General features: G+C 41.8%; 1 protein-coding gene across 1 annotated transcript in view; it reads left to right on the plus strand.

Moving 5' to 3' along the window:
- The window catches only part of LOC110985116 (uncharacterized), a 42,361-nt gene extending 26,372 nt beyond the window's left edge, over nucleotides 1-15,989 (plus strand). Inside the window, exons 5-10 of the mRNA XM_022245893.2 lie at nucleotides 1,660-1,767; nucleotides 12,214-12,562; nucleotides 13,326-13,463; nucleotides 14,441-14,539; nucleotides 14,703-14,794; nucleotides 15,441-15,989. Of these exons, the coding sequence (XP_022101585.2) occupies nucleotides 1,660-1,767; nucleotides 12,214-12,562; nucleotides 13,326-13,463; nucleotides 14,441-14,539; nucleotides 14,703-14,794; nucleotides 15,441-15,578 (924 nt within the window). The 3' untranslated portion in view covers nucleotides 15,579-15,989. The remainder of the gene's footprint in view (nucleotides 1-1,659; nucleotides 1,768-12,213; nucleotides 12,563-13,325; nucleotides 13,464-14,440; nucleotides 14,540-14,702; nucleotides 14,795-15,440) is intronic.
- Nucleotides 15,990-19,594: the final 3,605 nt, after the last annotated feature.

Below are 19,594 nucleotides of genomic sequence, written 5' to 3' on the forward strand. Positions count from 1 at the left end.
AAAGAGCGATGATACCATATACTGGGTGCATGCAGTCCACTATTCAAGTGAGTCATTAGCATTAAAAGTAGCGGCTTAGAAATTTTCTGAAAAAGGGAGATTGTTTGCCCCCCCCCAAACGGTGAGATTGTGTAAATCGTTGCCAGGATCAACTGCCTGGGTCTTTCAGCTATCTTATGAGAGCAGAATGGCTAAAAACTACAACTGAAAAATGGTCCTAAGTGCCCAAGAAGGTTGAGGGTTGCCACTTGAAAAACGGCTGCATTCGGACTTCGGAAAAATCGCTTTCGGGGTTATTTTTTTAATGGGAATAATTAAAAATATAATTGGTGATTTTGTTCTGTGGGAATAATTAAAAATATAATTTGGTTAACCAACAAAAAATTGAAAAGAAATCGAAAGATAAGGGACCAGACAATAAATTTATTTGTGTTTCAGCAATCTCAAGGATGTTGGTATGCATGTCATTGGGCCCTGAACAGTGTCGATTTTACACTGGGTTTTGAATTAGTGGACTGTACCCTACTATGCAAGCACGGGGGGCAGAAATGAAAGAAAACAGTAAAGGCTCCCTCTATACACGCCAAGAAGCAAAGGGCGACAGCACACGACGCGTCGTGCGTCGCGTCGTGCGTGGCGTCGTGCTTCAGGCGACGTAATAGGCGACACGATGCACGACACGACGTACGACGCGACGGGCGACGGACGGGGCGACGTTTAGCCGGAAAAATCCAACACGGAAAGGACCTACGACAACACGACGCGACGGCCGGCGGCACGACGCGAGGCACGACGCGACTCGTCGTGTGTGTACCAACGTAATGGCGAGAAGGTGACGGTGCGACCCAACGGCACGACGCAAAGGAGCCGTTGGGCCGCTCAAGCTCACGCAAGCAATATTTTCAGGAGCGACAAAATATTCATCGGCCCTTTCCTCCAAATCCTAACGTTATGACGGTACAAAAAGTGTTCCGTGGGGGTGATACGTCAGTCCAGGGCACGGTAGCTAATATTTGTATAGATAACTGATGAGTTAAACCTGAGTTAGTTAATGTTTGTAGGGATAACTGATGAGTTAAACCTTAGGTAGGTGATGTTTGTAGGGATAACTGAGTTATCAAACCTGAGGTTGGTAATGTTTGTAGGGATAACTGATGAGTTATCAAACCTGAGGTTGTTAATGTTTGCAGGGATAACGGATGAGTTAAACCTTAGGGGTTTTGGTGGCGAATGGGTTAGGATTTACCGTAGAAATCGTTCTGACCGCATTTTTCTTCCACACCCCAGCGGGCAGCAATAGGAAAGACGTGCAAAAGAGACGGACAAATCCACAAAACCAAACAAACTTGCGGAATTTTTATATGTAACATTTCAGCAACGAAGACCGCCTTCCTCGGTCACTTCGGCGTGGCTAAACTGGTTGAAGTGTTTAAGCGCAAAATTTAATTATAAAACATCGGCTCGGCGTTTTAAGCGTGAGAATAAAACATTTCGTTGTAAAGTATGCTTTACTGCTTTGTAAAAGAAAGAATTAAATAACCTTAATCATGTTGAATACAACAATATTAAACATATTTAAGGGGTAGGATTAGGTTAAACAAAATGCTGTAATTTCCGGAACGTCCCTAAAAATTCCCAATTTACCTGTTTCTGTCTCAGGTGATCTTAACGAAGTTGAACAGTGCAGTTGCCACAGACAATGCAGATCTTGCCGTTAGCATATGCATTATGGTCATCGTTGTCATTATGTGTGTAATCATCATCAAGGTAAGCCATGTGGTTGCAAATTCTAACTGTTTTCATTAATGCATGGAAATAGTATTATACCGAAAGTTATCAGCATTACATCATTTACATTGACCTTGACCATGGTTGTCTTCCCTTGCTGACACCTAAAAGAGTGCTAAGAGTGCAAAAATTGAGTGTTTTCGCTATTTTTTTTCACAACACATAGGCCTAAACAAAGGTACGTAAACCTAAACATGTTCCGTGCATATATCTCGTGCAGACTTGTAAAAAGGGTATTTGATTTGTTTTATCTGAAAAAAACAGAGTTTTTTTTATTGAAATCAGATTTCAAAAAATTGAAATCAGATTTTTTTTATTTGGTCAGCTTTATATGATTTTAGAGTGTACTTAGAGTGCGTTCAAAGTAAAGATGATGGTTAAGAATAATTTTAAACACTTTTTTATTCTACCATGAACCCCAAATGTTTGCTCTTTAAATCAGTCACATAATTTTTGTAACATTTCATGGTAATGGACATTGTCATAGACAAGTCTATGTATATATCATATATATACAGCCTTTAGCACTTCACAAAGAACTTCTGTACAATCAAAACGGTGATGGATTTCAGTAAATTTCCCAGTAAATGTCACAGGAAGGGGGTGTCTGGCAAATTTCACTCAAGGAGCTTCCCCAACTTGAGTATTCCATTTTTCCATGTACATCATAATCAGGAAAGCTTTGCAAATTCTAAGAAGGAAAGCCAGAATAAACCATCATGTAAGGACGCAAACTTGATCCCATATGGTACCATTCCGAAAAGTTGCCTACCAAAATAGCAACAGGATGCCGAGCCAAATGTAAAAAGTATGGCTATGAGTTAATGGTGCTTGTAACGCAAATGAAAGCGCATTACGACAAGTGGAACTTTGATGTTGTGCCGGATGAACAGCATACACAAGGTAAATTATCCTTCTTGGTTTCTATGATTGCACCTTCATATAAATAAATAAATGTCAGTAAATAAAAATAAACATATTAAATAAAATCTCAAAGTATCTTCGAGACTGGCAATTTTGCTATCATGCAGTTTTTTTAACTTAGGGAGGCAGGATTTTATGATTACACATTTTCGGTGGACTTCTGATGGTTACTGCCCTTTCATTAAACATGTACACGGGGTTCACACTGTTAGCACTGCTCTAACTTTAAGATGAATGCATGAATCATGCCAGGATCAGCCAATCGCCTTGCTCTGCTCCGCGCCAGGCTAATACTGGGGGGCTGTATTCCTTTCAAGCAGTATTCGTTGCGTACTTTCCATGCCGCCGTGCGACCTTTGGAATCGAGTACGCCTAACTGAAATGTTAGTGGGTATCGATAAAACACAGCATGGTCTCGACCGCTTCCAATTCTTTGGCTGTGCAGAGCTAGGCGAGCTGTCAAGTTTTCTCGTGGATTTTTTCATTTATCCCTTTAGACTCCAGGGAAGAGATTAATCAGGTATTTTTTCCGTTGTCATAACTCATTATCATATGCCAAAATTCGCTAGTTTATCCATTTGTGGTCGTAGGTGGGTTGTATCGAAGTGCAAGACCAAAATGAAATTCACGCGTGTAGAGTTTACTGTAGATTGACACACTGGACATGTACCAATAAAGTGTACGTCACTAGTCGGTGTGTAGTTGGTGCCACGCAGGCCCCAGTTGCGCTCGTCATGTTGTGTATTTAGGCCCATTGTCTTTACCATGGGACACAATGTCAGTTTATCGCTATCTGGTGGTTCTTATCCATTCTTATCAGTATTTTCTCATTTATTTCCAAAAATGGAATTTACACTTAAACCTACAGTTGCCGGGCCAGGCTGTAGGTAGGCACTGTAACATCTACGTGCTAATTGCTACTTGCTACCCTCCCCGTGCTAAATCCCAGCGTGGCTGTAGGCCTACATATACTTCCCCTTCGTGAGTAACCCTAACCCTCCTGGATCCTTCACCTGTTGGAGGATTGAGGAGGGTTAGGGGTAAGGGACAATATATCCTTTACAGAACGTGTACATCTTTTTTGTTTTTTTTTTCTATTTGGCGAAATTTCAACTCGTAATGGTGTGTCACTGATGCCATCAAGTATAATTCATACATGTATTTTATTTTTGTATATATTCATTTGAAAAATGTGAGGTTAATTGCAGTTTTTTTTATTTTTACACAGTTATGTATGCGCCCCAAGTTGAAGTGCACCTCCAAGCGGCAAAAGAAGGACAGGTGGTAGTTGTTATGAGTAAACCCAGTTATGGCCAGCAGGGATAAATAGTGGAAATATGTAAAGGAAAGAAATAATTAATAATAAATAACATTCAAGGAAATAAATTCTTCGAATGGAAATATTAACACAATGAAAGAAAAAAGAGTTTGAACTTGTACATTGTACACATTAAATTCAGTTGATAAAACGCATAATTCACCTTTGTGCTATAGACCTACAACATAATGATGTAATGCAGTATTTACCACGGTGCATTGTGGGTGAAAGGTGGGGATGTTGCAGGAACGCGTCGACGTGATCCGTTGTGTGTAACGTATACTATATGGCGTGTGTATCGATTTTACAAAAAGGAAAAATACCGATTATCGTCCGAAATGGTCCATGTGAACTGCTGTGTTCCATTGTGTTTATCAAGCACTCAGCGAACGCCGGAGCTGTGCTTTTTTAATCTTCTTTCAGAATCAATTACCGACAAAGCCGAAACCTCTGGAGCTGGTCCTTCAGAAGCATCTGCATATTTTGCACTGGGTGCAAGTGCAGCAACTACATCTAGTAAATTTACCACCAAACGACCAGCATCAAGTTACAAGAAAAATGTCTTGACCACTTAGTAATAAATACATCACCAAGCAAAAAGGAATTGCTCGAGGAACAAGTTGCCCGGAGGATATTTGCATCAATTTTTATTTCACTTGGTGGAACACCCAGAATTTATTTGCAACAAATGTACAAAACACGGAAATGGAAAATTTTGAAGACAGATTAAACGGAAAGACTCTGTGCCTTGGATGAGATGGATGGTCCAATGTTCACAATGACCCCATTATCTGCTGTACTGTGACCACTGACCATGGTGAAGTGTACTTGGTGGATACTGCAGATACCAATCTCACACTGTTCGAATATCTCACAGGGATCGCCGAAGCTTCAATACAGAAGGCTGAAAAGCAGTTTAACTGCAAAGCTGGCAGTATTGTTACGGATATAAATTATCAAATGTGAATGCAATGAGGAGAAAAATGAATGAGAGCGCAAATGTGGTGACATATGCAATGGGTGTTCTGTACACATCTTAAACCTGCTTGTGCATGCCTTGGAAGTACCAAATAGTGAAGGAATGTGGTGAAGTACTGTAGGAATAACAACTTTGCCTAAGCAAAGTTGAAGAAGGAAAGAGGCAAGAGACCGGTCATGCCTCAAGACGTCCGGTGGAACACTATGTGCGACTGTTTAGACATATACATATCCATCCGGTCAAGTCTCCTCAAGCAATGTGACAAATCTGGGTCTAGCGCGCCAGGCAGGGCATACAGAGGCGTGTAAGGGCCACTTGCCAATTTTTTTTTCGAGATACTGCTCACCGTGGCGAAATACCATCTCGCGCCGGGCGAGTTAGCCAAAACTAGCTCAACTCGCTGCACACTAAGACCCAGTCTGGATATAGGACCCAATGATTCCGAGTACTCTAAGACTTCTAATCAAGGGTCCTGTATCACCCAACGTCCCCGTGACCAACAGTCTTCCAGATTTCCGGGAATAGTCGAACTTTTCCGAACTTATCCAGTCCATATTAAATTCAGTTTAATGTCAACACCTTTTCTTTAATGCTCCTCAAAATTGTAATAAAAAAAGTTACAAAGATTAAAATAGAATGGTAGCCAAATGAGTAAAGGGAGAAGATAAAAGAGCATTCGGGCGGTATCGTTAATGTTCGGTTTGTGAGCTTTCCATGGTATAGCGGTCGGAGTACACCATCCACTACAAAGTAAAATTAGGGCAAAAAAACGCATTTTAGTTTTCAATCTAATGTGTTTTAAGCAAATTTACGCTGAAAAACTGTTCCCATTTCCAAAATATGTTCAAAATGTTTTATTTCAATCTGGAAAAAGTTTGGACTTTAAAAATTCGTTCCAATCTTGAAAAATTATGGCCTTGTATAAATTTCCGTTCTTTGAAAATTGATCATTAAAGATAAGTGTTGACGTTAAACTGAATTTAATATGGACAGGATAAGTTCGGAATAGTTCGACTATTCCCAGAAATCTGGAGGAGTGTTGGTTACGTGGACATCGGGAGACACAGGACATTATTTTGATTAGAGAAGTAGTCAGAGTCATTGGGTCTGGTATTCACACGGAGTCTTAATTAATATGCAGCGAGTTGAGCTAGTTTTAGCTATAACTCGCCGCGGCGAGATAGTAAATCGCCGCGGTGAAATAGTAAGTCGCTGCGGCGAGAGAGTATCTCGAAAACAATTTCTTTGCAAGTGGCCCTTATACCCTTCCGTAATATTCGTAACGAATATACAGCAAACTGTAGACTCGTTACGAATCTACAGTTATTATTTACATTAAACCACTCTTGTAACGACACTCTATCATGAAAGTGTAGATTATTCATAAGAATGAACCTTAAACTGTACATTCTTTTTAAGAGGTTTGTCAGAATTCCCCTGAACACTCGGGCTACTAGATTAGCAAATGCTTGTAGTACTTCATGCATATTCAGTAACTAGTTATTTTTCTGAACCAATTCACTTCCCAGGGCCATGGATTTCTTTGCCCACATTTAAATTAACTTGCTACTTTGTTTGACAATACAGGCCAGGAAGCAGCAGCAGTATCCCTCCTCTGTTGTGAAATGCATACCGATCCCAATGCACCCAACTTCTTTGTGCGAGTGTTCACCAGGGGTTCATTAATGGTACTGAGGGTGATACATTAAATCATTGCAGTTTAAAGCCTTTAAAGCCAGCCTCCTTACACAATTTTTAATACAGCCTGGGACATTAAAAAATACATCACAAAAAGTAAAAAAGGAAAGTTAATCCACTATTAAAAAGTGTGTGGAAACGGCTCTAATCAAGTTTTTGATGAAAAATATAAGGGTGATGCTAAACGTACGACAAAATATTTTCAAAATAAGACCTCAACCATACCCTGTTCACATATTTACTGGCATTTGAATTCATGCAAAATTTTAAGAGAGGCTGTATACATGTATCTTCGCCAACTCATGCTGTCCGCTCGATTGCCAGGAGTACCATACCTCATTAATAGGATTTGCTAGTGGCCGGAGGTAAAATGCAGGCGAGCACTTGTCAGACGTCGGTCGATGTTTGGTATAGGTCTCACAAATTGTGACAATACATCGGGAAAGGGTTATTTTTTTTCGTTCATATGCATCCACAACCTTTGGTTTTACTCTCGCGTGCCGTTGACATCCTTGGCGGTTTTTCGAAACATCTTCATATCTTAGCAGCCTGTTCCCATGATTGTCGGTGTGGAGAGTAGGGAGTTAATAAAGCGGGGTGCACTTTACTGGTCGGAGGGCAAAGTGCAGACCAATTATATACAGCATAGTGTCCACCAGTTTTTCAGGTGTGTCAGTGCCAAGGTTTTCTCCAGACCATAGCTCAACTGCCTCGTCGTCAGTAATGACTTCTGTCTGCTTTTGTGGTGCCCTCCTGACAACTCAATCAAGCGGGAGTCCAGAGTGTATGAAAAATTTCCTCATTAGGGAGTTTCATACTTCTACCCTTCATTTTCAGACACATCTGCAAGGAAATGATGAGCTAGTACAGTGTTTCGGCTGGGTAGTCCTATCCCTTTTCCTTCTTAGCCTCCATAACGAAGCTACAAAGAGAGTAACAAATTTCGTCTTTGGACATCTCAATTAAGTCTAACGCGTATTGGACTGATGCTTAGCTCCGGGTGTATAACGGCTGATCTATTTCTCTCCGCTTTCCACGCATCTGAAATCAGGGCGGCGCATCCACAATTTTGCTCGCTAGCTGTTGAAACCTATACAATACAAAGGTGGAAAACGTTAAAAATGCTAATGCACTGTGTTCTGACCTCTAGTTTCGCAATCAACAAATATATCCATGGTGTAACAAACTGTGCCAAATGTTGAAATACATTGGGTTCTGAAGAGGATTCTGGCCCTATTTATTCATAAAGTGGGACAATCAGAGTTACTTGAACATGAACTGGTGGCCAATCACTGCCCATTATTCTGACCAATCACAGCCACCTGTTTTAGCCAATCATGCAAGGAGGCAGATTGCTTCTGCCAGGCAATGCTAATCTCGGAGGGAAATTCTGATGTGAGGATCATTCTGTCCCAGCATGTTGGGAAAGCTGGGTCAATTCGAACACTCTCTGTATGGAATAATTCTGGGAGCAGGATCAATTGGAATATTCTTTCTGTGGAATTTTATAAGACTGGCAGCTTGGTCATTCTGGTTAAAGCTGGGTTCATCATCTTTTCTGTGGAATACATTTGCTGCGGATGACAGTGCATTGCAGGCTGCTGGATTACTGCAAGCACAGACTATCTGGAGAGCTGGGTGTTGGGGCCTCGCCTTCTTGGGATATCCTTGCTGTCCCAGAGTATGCTGGACAAGTGCTACTTGGGTGGAAACACTGGTGTGCTGTCCATCTGAAAATTACTGGGAATCACCTCAGGGATCCTTTGAGGCCAGGGTGTGGATGGAAAGCTGGAGTGTGCTGAACCTATGACCGCACTGCATGACATTTCAACTCAGCGGGACCACGCCTCTTATTCAAAATCTAGTCGGAGGAGGGGAATCCTCTTTGCCGCCATTTGGTCGGCGTTGACTAAGCTATACTACTAGCATGATAACACGGCGGCGGAAAGCCAGCGAAACGGCTAAAAATAATAGGCCTAGGCCCAAAAAGGCTGCTAGATTCGGCCAGCAACCTCTACTGCGATCATCACTTGCCATGGTACAAGCTACCTTAGCTACCCAGCATGGCACCCAGGGAGGTGGACCCTCTTCCCATGAGTCTTACACAGATCACTATTTGGCAAGCATCGCACACCAGCGAGGCTGACAACCCAGGGGGGAGCTCAAGTGCACCAAACGTTATTACCGAACCAGCTGTTGGGCCAGGTATGCTAGCTTAGTTGGTTTTTCTGATACCATAGGCCAACTGCCCCAGTTGTTTTCCCCAAATCCCATAAGTATGCTTAGCATGTCTACCCTGTTAGGGTCCCTCCACCCTATTTCACTCAAGGAGAAGATGGGGAGGGGAGGGGGTATGTCGACTTGGCATTGCTCTATGCGGCCACCGCAATAGCTATGAGGGAAACTAATCCAGAAGTTGTATCCAGCTTGATTGGGGATAAGTTGGTGGTGAAACAGGCTGTAAAGCTACCCAATAAAATCGATTCCTTTGACAAATCGCATTCTGCATATTGTATTTGTATGTCCGTCTTCCTCAGGAAACATCCATCTCGTTGGGCCAAACTGCTTAAATATGCAGAGACCATCCGAACGGCAGCCCTCCAGTTCCCTGGGTGGGGTTGGAAGGCCTGTGACGAACATTTCGTTTACGGCAGGAAGCCATTCCTGCTCGATCATGGGGGGTATTGTGGATTCAGAGCTCTGGCTCACTGTTGCCGCAACTGCAGTAGCAAGCAGCAACAATCCAACAGTACTGGTTCTAGTTTCAGTCAATCAGACTAGCAACCCCCAAAGCTAGGCTTTTGTTTTGCATTTAATAGTTTTAAGGGTTGCCACTTCTGCGGGTCAGATTACATCATTCGCGAACGATTTTTAAACGTGGCGAATTTCGCACATGGAGCTTCCCCGACGGCAAAATAGTTCACTCTTTCCATCAGAATTATTAAAAAAAACTGCAGGATAACATGTGGATAACTTTTGTTTCTGTCATCTCTGGTAATTTTTGTACTCGATTCTGTTCAGAAAATCTATTCTTGCAGTTGATGGAACGAAACGAAAGAATTAAGGGGTTCAGCTGACGGCCTAAACGAAGTAAAGCTAACCAATCAGATCCCCCACAAATCATCCAATCAGCTGCTGCTGTGGACCAGACTCTCTGCCCGGTTCAAGCACTGCATGCATTTGTTTGGATGCGCCCTAAGCAACGTGGTATTCTCTTTTGCCGTTTCGACGGAAGTCCACTGACTCGTTACCAGTTCAGTACGGTATTAAGCAAAGCGCTCAACCATCTAGGACTCAATGGGCAAAATTTCTAAACACACTTGTTTCGGGTTGGTGCAGCAACAACAGCACTCATTAAAGATTTAGGTCGTTGGCGCTCTGATACAGTGCTGCGATATATCCACCCAAACCCCTGGGCCAGTTGGAACTAATTTCTTCCATAATCACAGGTTTCATGGCATAAATTTGTGTGTTTAGGCCCTACGACAGTCTGGATAATGGGTGATTCTATTGTTCGCCGTGCGCGTCAGCTTCTAGCTGTTCCTGTCAGGATTTATTAGAAAGGCAAGGGTGGAACTGGAGTGTGCGATCTCCCGGAATGCTACACTCCGTTAAGTCACATGACAAGATATAGTAATTATTCATATAGGTACAAATGATCTGGTTCGGTCGGCAAAATTTTCCTTATGACATTTTAGTGTGGTCAGTCATTCTTCCGCGCTTTTTTTTACCATGAAGGGAATAATCAGGAAGCTATGGCATATTTCCGCCATTCCATTACCCGTTGGGCCAGATCCTCACTGTTTCTATATGATGGAGTCCACCTCAGATGGCACTAATCTCTTACTATCTGACTTGCATAATTTCACAAATGGAGAATCATAAATTTTACTTTCGTAACTGGGGTAATTTCTTCGTATCTAAGCCTATAAAATTAATCAGCAACATGCAGAATTTAAAAGGGTTTTCGGGATCTTATCTATATAGTATCTATATCTATATACAGGATGTCCGATTTGTGGCAACAATTCAATAACTTTGGGGATGGATTGACTTGGACCTTCTGTTTCCAAGTGGTGATATTTGCCGTGTATAATAATAATAACACATTTCTTATATAGCGCATCACATAGCAAATCTCGATGCGCTTCACAGAAATATTATGAAATAAAGCAATTAATGGAACAGGTGAGTTTTAAGTAGTGACTTAAATTCGTTTTCATTTTTGACAGTTCTGATATGGTGTGGGAGAGAGTTCCACAGCGATGGTGATGCATACCTTAATGAACGATATCCATAAGTCTTAGTGCGAGTGACAGGTGTTCTGAGCAGCAATGTTGAACTAGAACGGAGGGTGCGTTGTGGCTCGTATACTTGAATAAGCCTTACTTTTGAATAGTTCCGTGGTTTTCCTCATTTTTAATGTATATAAAGAGTTGTTCTGGAGTTTATATTGCATTCTGGAATTGGTGAATTTTGATAATGTTTATATAATGATTGGTTTGGCTCGGCTTTTCTTTTTCCTGTTGGGGCATGCTCTGCATGCACGTGTGACGGCCACTTCCTGATACATACAAGATGTGACATGTACCTTTACTGCTATGATGAATTTTACCAATGAAATTATTGTTGTTGGTAATGATGTTTGCCATAATACACTCTAATTTGAAATTTGTAAGGGCTCAGCCACACCCTCTTATGTACCCAAGGGGGTGTGGTGTGCTATATGTTCCAAAGCACAACCAGCGCTGACCCCAAAAGGTTGGATGGATCTTTTTATTATTTCATGATTATTCCTGGGGCCTGGAAGCCCATTCACTAATGGTTGGCCTGTAAGTCAAATGGCAACAGATGTACATGTACATCGACCTGGGAGTCCTTTGTTTGTTTGATGTATGTTTTGGGGCCAACCAGCCCATATAACTGATGCCAGCTTTCCCAAAACAGATTAGGTATCTTGCAAAATAATAAATTGTGCTGTTGAAGCTGTGGCAAGATACAGAAAATCATTTGTCTTGAAGTTTGTTCATTTGTGAGTCCGGGTATAATGAAAACACTTAATGTACTTATGCATTTTCTCATTACCAGTGAAGTACAACAATGGGAAATAGTTTAAGTCAGAGAGTAGACTCGGAACTGTAGATTCGTGCAGCACGAATCTATAGTTCCTCGTCCATTTTCGACGTAAATTTAGGGCGTTATAACGTCAATTCGCTTCGCTTTTGCAATCGCCTGACGTATGACCGGCTTTAACTTGGCATGAATGCAGTGGCGTGCTGGTAGTTTATTATTACACTATTAAGCGATGCTTGTTGATGTTGATTGTATGCATTTACACAAAGCCCAATTTGAAAACAATGAAACAATTATGTGGAATATGTGGAATAAATATTACATTATGTACATATCCACGCTTAATATGAGAATAGAATTGCTAAATGGGGTATAAGTTACTAGTTACAAGAAATGATTTTGAGCACTCTGATATCTGACTTTTCTTTTTCAGGCTGTGGAGTCTCTGACAGCCAACATGCAAGTCAATGCTCGTACTTTAGCTGACCAGACCAGAGTTCTCAATAAGGAACGCAAACGTACTGATACTCTTTTGTATCAGATGCTTCCTAAGTCAGTGGTTGTCAGCCTAAAACACAACCAGAACGTCAGAGCTGAAAATTTCGCAGAGGCTACCATTCTGTTTTCAGATATTGTTGCATTTACCCGTATCTGCTCGGAGAGTACCCCTTTGCAGGTGGTTGAGATGCTGAACAATGTGTACACCAACTTCGACAGTCGCATTGACAAATATGATGTGTACAAGGTGGAAACAATCGGAGACGCATACATGGTGGTCTCGGGTATGTTTTGACATTGCACTTCAATTAGTTTAAAAAAACGAAATTGAAGATGAAGTCCACAAAAAAGGTCACATATAATTTGAAGCTTCAGTTCAATTCCTCCCCTTTTTATCTTTGTCTGGCCTGAAACGAATTATACCAATATCGAAGATTCTAAACCAAAGTTCTCACCAAATCGACCACGAGCACGAAATCCAATCGTTTCGAAACTTCGAAGGCTTAGTATCGGTTGACATTTTCATCACAGATAAATCACTCACTCGAGTAATGTATTTTCTTGAGGGAAAATAATTTATGGAAGAACGAATAAAAGAACGGAAAACAGTAAACACTGCATTTCGTGGTGTTTAAAGACTGTGTTTATTTTGGTTTTGGTTTGTCAATCTACTCATATTGTTGACATTTAGTGCGAGATAATCAAGTCGCAATCAGGCACTGTTTTACTGTCGATGCAGAAAATTTTAGAAATTCACTTTTCTGGAAGCACCAGCATGCCCGAAGTATGATTATTACCGCTTTGAATTCTAGGTATGTGACTGCATCAACTTTAAAGTATTCTATTACAAAAAAGACAATGAATTGATTGCAGAGGAGAAGGGGGTGGAAGATTCCTTTTGCCAAATGTTCCCTTTTTTATAAGATATAAAGTTCTCATGAGTTGAAGAGTGGAAATTAAACCGCAACTTCCCTGGATGTTTAATTGTTTCAGGTGTATCACCTTGGGCCTCTTCATATTAAAGTGGTGTTTACCTTTTCATGTCAGGTTTGCCACAACGCAATGGTAACAAGCACGCTAGCGAGATAGCGTGCATGGCTCTGGACTTGCAGAAGTGCATTGAGGAACTGGTCATCCCGCATAAACCTGGTACTAAGATGACTCTTCGTATTGGAATGCACACAGGTAGGACCTGGAAATGAACATATTTTGTTTCAGACATAATTACTTTGTAAGAAATATTTTAAAATGTTAGATTTTGATTTACCACAAAGGGGGCGAAAAAGGAACTTTCCACAATTTGGAATACCAAGGCAGCTCAACCAGGCAATGACCACCGCAGAAGCATTGATGTCATTTTGTATAGGACCCTTATCAAAGAATCCTCTTAAGATTGGCAGGCGATGATAAGCGTACGGAAGCGTATATAGGACATGACTGGAAAAAAAATGGGCCTGCTATTTCGCCCGGGCGGATTAGTATTTCGCCCAGGCGAAAAACTTATCTGCCCGGGCGAAATAGTAATCCGCCCAGGCGTAATAGCAGGCCCAAATATTTTTTTTCAGTCATGTCCTATATACGCTTCCGTATAAGCGTCATGAACAGTCGATGTAAAAGCGATCTCATTTCTAGGCTATAGTGTAATATCATGTTCATATTAACAGCAGTGCAACTCTGTATCATATCAGTTGGGAAAATCTAAGTCGTCTTTTTTGATAGTACTCTATGACTAAAATCCATGCACTGTAGAGGCTGTAGACTGTGGATGAAACTTCTGAGGGGCACCTGGGACGCACAGTTATTATGCAAGGGGGAACGGAAAAACCAAGGCTTCGGCATGTACATGTGTACATTTCAACATTTCAAATAGGAGGAGCACCTGTGGTGTGGACTTCCGTTGAGAGCATAGTTACGCCACCGCGCACCAAATATTGTTAATGAGGATCTGTGTCTGTTTAGTCAATAAACAGCGAGACAAGCAGGGGACGAATAAGGGGAATTTTCTCAAATTATTTACAAAGCACAAAAATGGCGATCAGCATGTATATACAGGCCAGACAACTAAGTTGAACAGGTTCAGCGCGCGCAGAAAATTCTGCAAGGATTTTGGCTGATCCGTGGTACAGAGTCTAACAACGTGAATGTATTCATGAATTGGACAGGTCCTGTTGTTGCTGGTATTGTCGGATCTAAGATGCCCCGGTACTGTCTATTTGGTGAAAGTGTAAATATTGCAGCAAAGATGGAATCAAATGGACTCCGTAAGTTGTAAATCTAATTCATATGTTTTAACAGAGTTCCTTCATTTGCCTATACCACCATGGGCACATGGTTATTTGTTTTTCCACGATGCTAACGAGCTTCGGAGCAAAAATCACAGTTTTACGCTCTGTGATTTTTTTTTTAATACTGTTGGTTCATTAGCAAATCGTATCCAAGTAAGTGAGGACTGCGCACACATCTTAACCATCATCAACAGCTTTTCTATGGCCAAAAGAGGAGAGATGCTTATCAAGGTAAGATTATCCTCATGTTAGATTTATTTTGGAACTTGTTATCTTACTGGCAAACAAACTTGCAGAAGGTCGTGATATTTCATCGAAAATGAGCGTAGAAATGGTATTGTTTCTTGCTGATAGAGTGGAATTTATGACCAGCATTTTGCATTAAGGGACATGACTCATTGGAGTGTCAGACATGCAGGGAGGTACATGTATATGTATTCAAAACTAGGAGGCGGCTGAAAACTAGCTACCCCCTCACTCTGTTGCAGCTGTTTGTATCAGAATCTGGACCATACCTCACTTATTTACGTATAGTTCATGACTGGTCTCAACTGATTTTAAAATACATTAGTATAAGGAGTGAAAAAGTATTTACATGTACTATTTTAGTATCTTTCGTCTCTTTGTTCCAAACTTTTGAAATTCTTGTGCTGAAAGAAAGCCAAAGAGAGAGGTTTATTGTCTTTGGACGTAGGAATGAAATACTCTATTTTTAAATTTTGTTCTTGGCTTATACCTGAGTGATTTGCCCTTGGAACCATGGAATGTTTCAAAGATGGTTAGTCACCGAAGTCTCTTTTTTGATCTATGTAGTGAGCATTGACATTCCACACATCGTTCGAAAATACATAATTCACTTGATGTTACTGTTTGGCAGGGACGTGGCACCATGATTACCTATTGGCTGCTGGGCTGTGTTCAAGATGCAGATGGTAATGGCTTTAATACTAATCGTCAAGATTTGAACCTCCACGTGCCCGAATTACCTCACCCTGCCATCCTGGACAGCGACTAATTTCTGTTGAACTTCGAGAGACTTAGACTTCGAGAGACTTAGACACGTAAGGTCAAGAGTAAATGCATTATTTAGTTCACGTGACTTTTGTTTTGTGATGAACACAAAAACGTGTTGACTTAAATTATTACCAGGCGCTTGAAACATGTCAACTTAAGTGTGCATCTGATGTTGAAGTATTGGGATTAGCATCAAAGAGAGTAGATACAACGTTTGCCTTTGTATTTCTTTCACAACACATTTTTGGACTAATGTTAACTAGTTGGAAATCAAAAGTCTTTTATACCGTGCTTGATAAGAGTGCACTCATTGCTTTTCGAATAACTGAAATGAATAAATGACAAAGATTATAGGCTAAAGATTTTCATATCCTCCTTCAATCAAGGACGACAGATATAGTTTACCAAAATAAATACGTCACGCGCACATTAACGTATGAAAAAGGCATCGGGCGCGTGAACCAGCACGTGTGCACGTCCCCCTCGTTCGTACAACACTTCCTATGATGTTCGTACAACACTTCCTATGGTGTTCTATAGCCGTCGCCCCGACGCTACGACAGCTCCGTCGCGTCGTTGCATCTTTTCTCATTACTTTTATGCTGTGTTTAATACATTGTGTCGTGACGTCTTGCCGTCCCATCGTGCCGTCGTGATGTGGTGTCATGTCATCGCAGCGTTGCGTCGTGCCGTCGTCGCGTCGCCTGTCATTGTATGGTTTTTATGCAGTGTGGGTTAGGCCGTCGCCTCCTGCTGTCGCGTCCTGATGTCTTGGGGTCGCGTCGCGTAGTCGCACATTCGTGTCTTGCTGTTGCGTCGTGTCGTCGTCCATCGTATTGTGCCGTCGTGCCTGACTGTTTCTAAAAATGGCTGATGATTACTAAGGCCAACAGAGGGCGTAAGTCAAGTTATTTGTCAAGTTATCGTTTATTCAGTATATGAATAAATTTCAGTACAGTGTTTCCTGTGAGCCTTCAAAATTAAAATTAAGGCTTTTTCATTAATTGATGAAGTTTTTCAGTGTTGACTCATTCACACCCGACTGAAAAACACGTAGACAGTTTGAACATTATAATGTAAAACCTATTTTGGGTCTTGATGGAACTTTAATGTTTACACACTCAACAAATCACGATTGAACCGACCCAAAGTTACACGACAGTACGACGCAACGATACAACGCGACAGCAAAAAAGCAGGACACGACGCAACGACGCGACGGCACGACGCGACGCCACGAAGGCGCGACGTAATGCATTATACGCAGCATAAAAATAATGAGAAAGGAAGCGACTCAACGACGCGACGGCACGACGCGACAGAGTTGTCGTAGCGTCGGGTCGTGGCTATGCATCGTGGCGTCGTGACGACGCGACACACATTTGGCGGCTATAGAACACCATAACTTCGTGGTTCAAAAGCGTCGAACTTCGGTACTCTATACACAATATATAGACAATTATTGACTTAAGAGGTGTACGTAAGTAAAAAAAAAAAAATCAGTATTAGTAAGGATTATAAATTCTGCTTCAACTCATGTAATCTTCGCCCAAGACTGAATTTGTAGTTGGTGTACATCGCGTGCCCACAGCCGGCGACATACTCTAGCAAGCACAGCCCAATAGCAGTAATGACAGAGGGCGCCAAGCCATACCGGTAAGAGACGAATGCACTAAATCCAGTCTTGGTGAATCTGGCAGGCCCACCTGAAAAATTCCATGCATACCGCATGCGCTCGAATTACCATTAATAGTCGAGGGATCCCAATACGACGCTTTTAGCGCACTTCCGCGTTTGAAAACGAGGCTGTATGTGTCAGCTTTAATTCTTAATACGATCAGACGAATGAAAGAAAGGAGATAAGACACAAAATACGTAAAGGTATGTTAAATTCAGACTTTTCAGGCTGCAATTTTTTGTTGAAGAGTCTTTCAGAATGACTCGACACGTGAAATCAAAAGAAAAAACAATGGCAATTTAGCGCGAACTAACGCACCTGCGATGGCCGTGTATCTTGTGCAGTGGGCGTGGTTTAAACTGAAGTGGTATCAATCTTACGAACCGGATACTGCATGTACTGATCCGCGGGCGCGCGCGACGAAGTTCAACACAGGAAGCCTCGATTCCGATGCCGATATGCGCAGACGGCGCTAATGTGAAATCCATCTATAACGCATGCACATCAGCTCAAAGTTGTGGGAAAGATGACTGCCGTGTTGACACATTTGGTTAACCGTTGAAAGTTTGTTGGTAATGGCAAATGCTGTCGAAAATTAATGGCTGCGCGTGCGCCGACTAAGGGCTTATTTGTTCGAAGAACTGGACAAATGCCGCTGACACTGCGGATAATAAATGGTTACCATGGAACACCCACAGTGTAGCCGTTGGTGTTAAAATACAAAGAAAGTTTTCGGGCTAAGAGAGTGGAACAAAATTGAAAATAATAACAATTACTCAATTTGTAAGGGTTAGAATATAAAAAAATAACAAAAAAGTGATGTCACGATCGTACTCAACCTATCAATTGAGGCAAGATATGGGACGGAGAGAACCCCCCGCCTTTGTGTTGGTCGTTGTTTTTTCGGAATCTCAGGAATTCTTTACAGACTCCTAGGAGGGATGTGTTAGGTAACAATAGTCTACAGCGTGTATAGGGATTGGACAGGTAAGGGGGTGCCTCTCCGTCCCATATCTTGCCTGGTATAGGACCTATGATGCATTGTGATGGTAATACGTGTACGTGCATAGTATTGATGGTAATCTACCTAATCAAGACACACAAGTCAAGCATGCAGCGTTCGCACGTGCACTCATGCACGTGGTTGAAGCTGCTTGTAGGAACATATGTGATCACCGTGGCCAAGGCGGTCCACACGTGGTGGTATTGTTTATATTTAGTCACGTGGGTGAAAAGGTCTATAGACACGGGTGTAAATCCCGGAAATGAGGGGTAATCCCCTGCATTCTTTGAGGGGGATGGGCTATTGCGTCATCCCTCCACTTTTTGCGGGGAGCAAAACGGATTTTGAAGAATTTTTCGGACTTCCAACGATTAAATGCACTCGGTATCACTCAAAAAAGGATAAACAATTTTTTTTAAGCCATAAATAAATATGACATTCTGAATACATAATTACAGATGTACATCAATATCACGAACCGCGACCTCTTTATAGAGTCCAATGGCGTCCCCTCCCCGCTTTTCAAATTGTCATGGCCGGGCAAATCACCCCCACCTTTCAACATTCCTCATCCCCCCATTTCCAGCACAAATTTATGCCACTGGGTATAGTTTTTATTAAGGGAATGAACGTGTGTTTGGCCGGACGCGACTACTGCATGCTCAAGCTCAAGCCGCAGGTGAAGGCATTATCAGCGTTCGTTCACCTGAGCCTATCTTAAATGTTACAGACATATCTATTCCCATTCATAAATACCGTTTTAGTAACACAGCCAACAGAAGTCAATATACGATAAATTTCTTAGGACTTTGTTCAAGAATTTTGCATTTATTTTTCCGAACACCCCGTTCATTTTATGGTATATTCCTAGTGCAAGTTGTCCAGAAGAAACTTATAATGAACTTGGCGCGGCCGTGGTGAGTTCTGCGTGCCGCGGTGCACACAGACTCTTGACTAGTAGGAATGGATGAAACTGTCTCGAATCATAAAGACTGGATAGGACACGCGAACACTGCATGGTGAGGATTCAGAAAAAGTGGACAGCCGGCGGTGAGGGTTTGCGGGTTTCTGCTAATGCGTATTTTATTTCATACAGGTATGTTGGGATGCCGTATAAATCAATCTCAAACGACTTAGGCCCGCTTCAAACGTCGACTTCTGCCGCGTCTAATTCAGTTAATTGCGATCGACATAAAAGTGGCAGAAGTTCGGCAGTTGCTTCAAACGCCGGTTTTCTGTTGACCTTAATGCAAAATCACAACATGGCGGACCGAGAAAGAATGATATTGCGACATATTCTCATTGCGAGAAGAAGACTTTCTCTTGCAACAATCAG

The sequence above is a fragment of the Acanthaster planci genome, linkage group LG16, assembly GCF_054643075.1.
Source record: "Acanthaster planci isolate LZ-2023a linkage group LG16, COTS_SCS, whole genome shotgun sequence".
NCBI lineage: Eukaryota > Metazoa > Echinodermata > Asteroidea > Valvatida > Acanthasteridae > Acanthaster > Acanthaster planci.